At 35.3% G+C, this 3,110-nt stretch overlaps 1 protein-coding gene across 1 annotated transcript; it reads left to right on the top strand.

Moving 5' to 3' along the window:
* The first annotated feature begins 632 nt into the window (after positions 1 to 632).
* On the top strand, positions 633 to 1,826 carry LOC139497385 (uncharacterized). The gene has a single exon (XM_071285597.1). The coding sequence runs from the start codon at positions 633 to 635 to the stop codon at positions 1,824 to 1,826; it is 1,194 nt and encodes a 397-aa protein (XP_071141698.1).
* The last annotated feature ends 1,284 nt before the right edge of the window (positions 1,827 to 3,110 follow it).

The raw sequence follows: 3,110 nt of genomic DNA, 5'->3' as shown, positions 1-3,110 counted from the left end.
AGTGCTTTACATCCAATAAGGCATATTTATTAACTTTAATGAAAACAAATTCTGTAATTGCTATTCAGGAACATTTTCTATATAATTGTGAAAAATCAAAATTGGAAAAATTTTGTTCTGAAAATAATTGGAGTTGTCTTATAAAGTGTGTTGATGATATAGATCCGATTTCGAATTATGCAAAACCGCGAGGTATGGCCGGTACAGCAATGTTATGGTCAAATAAAATAACAGAGAAAATTACTGTTTTGAATGAGGGGAGTCATAGAATTAGTGCAGTGACACTTAGTGATGATATTTTAGATTTTAATTTGTATTGTGTTTATATGCCGTGTCAAAATTATTCCATGGATTTATTTGAAAGTACTTTGGACGAACTAGGTGAAATTATGACAAAGTATAGTAACTCAACAACTATAATATTAGGTGACATGAATGCCAGTGTGAATAGGTCAAAGGGTTATCGCCAAGATAAAGCTTTAAAGTAATTTCTGAACGAGAAACATCTGTCCGTGCCAAAGGACTACCCAGAAGAGCATACGTATTACCACCACGGTGGGAAACAATCTTCCCAGATTGATTATATAGTCATATCCTCAACTCAAATAGATAAAATCTCAGATATAAAAGTCATGATAGATGAACCGCTTAACACTTCATCTCATAGGTCAGTGCAGGCAACCTTGTCATGTTTCTTTTCAACAAGTACTACTAAGTCTGGAAAATCGATTTCCACACTGAAGAAAGTGAACTGGAAAAAACTTGACAATGAAAAATATGAACAATTACTTCAACAGAGACTTAGTTATATGTTTATTGACAATAGTATTTTCTCATTTATCGAAATGAGCTGTGAAGAACTTTTTAATATTTTAACTACAACCGCCTTTGAATGTGCACCAACAATTTCTGTTGGAAAAAGGAAACGTTCATGGAACTCTGTGCTGCAACAACTCTGTAAACAAAGCAAGGATGCACATTGGAAATGGAAATCTCTTGGGAGTCCGTCTGACATAAACGACCCTGCAAACAGAAAACGTCTCGATATGAAAAGAGAACTTAGAAAACTCCAAAGACAATTGAATGCAGAAGAGCGACATTCTCTCTATCAGAACATTATGGATGCTCATTCTGGTGACAATGCCACATTTTATAAAATTATTCGCCGTCAGAGGCAGAGTGGAAAACGCTTACTCGACTGTCTGATCATTGATGATGTTCATTTTGATACACCTGATCTTATTCGTGAGGCATGGACAAATTATTTCACTGATTTATCTACTCCGTCTGAAAAACCGCAGAATCAACAGTACCGCTCTCAAGTTGAGCTAGACCGTAGTTTGCTTCAAGACATATTGGAACATGAAGATGAAAAAACTATTGAATTTGATATTGGAACAATTCAAAAATGTATTTCTAAAATGAAAACCGGAAAAGCTACTGACCAATTTGGAATTTCTGCTGAACATTTTAAATATGGAGGTGAAAAAACAGCCAAAATACTTACAAACTTGATAAATGAAGCATTTAAATTTAAGCGTGTACCACAGTGTTTCAAAGAAGGTATTGTTTCACCGTTGTTCAAAGGTCATGGAAAACCTATCTGCCTACCAAAATCTTATCGACGTATAACAGTTTCTCCTGTAATGGGAAAATTGATGGAATCGGTACATCTTTGTTTAGAGGAACCTAAACTACTAAAGGTACAGAGCAGACTTCAACGTGGCTTTACTGCCGGGGTCAATCCTACTTTTGCAGCACTTCCCCTGACTGAGGCAATCATAGAAGCAAAAGAATTAGGACAAACATTATTTACTACTTTTTGATGCGTCATCCGCCTTCGATGTTGTTTGGCATGCCTCTCTGTTAAAAAGTATATTTAAAAGTGGAATATCTGGACAAAGTTGGCAAATCTTAAATGACTGGTACACGAATATGAGCTCTGCAGTTCGATGGGAAGGCAAGTTATCTACTTCGTTTGCTGAACGCCAAGGCGTCCGTCAAGGCAGCGTATGGTCTCCCTCTGTCTACAAACTTTTCGTTAATCCGCTAATAAAAAAGTTAGAAAGTGAAAGTTTGGGTTTTAAAATTGGTAATGTGTTTGTGGGTACTCCAATGTGTGCAGACGATCTGCTACTTATCTCTTCAAAACCTGATGAACTCCAGACTATGATTAGTTATACTTCCCATTTTGCAGAGACAGAAGAATATAATATAAGTAAGGAAAAAACTAAAGTTATGATATGGAACTCATCTTTGAATTGCAACCTTTGGAATCAAATGGAAAAGTTTCACATTGGCTCAGAAACATTAGAAACTGTAGAAAATTATAAACATATTGGTATTGATAGAGACTCCCGTGAAGTAGAGGCAACAAGAACAATTATTGGAAATCGTTTAAAAACTGCAAGACAGACTTCATACGCACTTATGGGCTCAGGACTACATGGTTTAAATGGACTTAATCCAGAGGTGTCATGTAAACTTTGGTCGACATATGTGGTTCCACGTTTGTTATTTGGACTTGAAATTGTAAATCTTAGTGCTAAAGATATTTCCCGCTTAGATATCTTTTGTAATAACTTTTTGAAACAAATTCAAAATTTACCTGCTAGAGCCTCCAACGCTGGAGCTTATCTACTTTTAGGTCAATTACCTATTATTGCACTTCTACACAAAAAGATTCTGATAACGTTTGGTACCATTGCCAGAAGTGACTCTGTCGAAAATGATCTTGCTAAGCGTCAACTGTCTACAAAAGGAAAAAACTCTAAAAGCTGGTTTATTAGGGCTGACAAGATTTTGAAACAATATAACTTGCCGTGTGCCTCAGAAGTTTTACTTAAACCAGAGACAAAATACAAGTGGAAAATGAAAGTAAAAAAGTGTATTGATAACTTTTGGTCCGAAAAACTGTTTACTGAAGCCAAATCAAAACCGTCATTACGGTACTTAAATATCAAAAACTGTAAAATTGGTGTTGTTAATTCTATATGGAAAAGTGCTGGTTCAGAACAAATGTGTATACGTAAAGCCTGTTATAAGATCAAAATGCTATTGGATACATATATTCTATAGTACCACCGTTCAAAATTTTCAAATGGTCAAAA

The sequence above is a fragment of the Mytilus edulis genome, chromosome 12, assembly GCF_963676685.1.
Source record: "Mytilus edulis chromosome 12, xbMytEdul2.2, whole genome shotgun sequence".
NCBI lineage: Eukaryota > Metazoa > Mollusca > Bivalvia > Mytilida > Mytilidae > Mytilus > Mytilus edulis.
The sequence above is the reverse complement of the archived record's forward strand: the minus strand, read 5'-3'. Positions and strand labels throughout refer to the sequence as shown.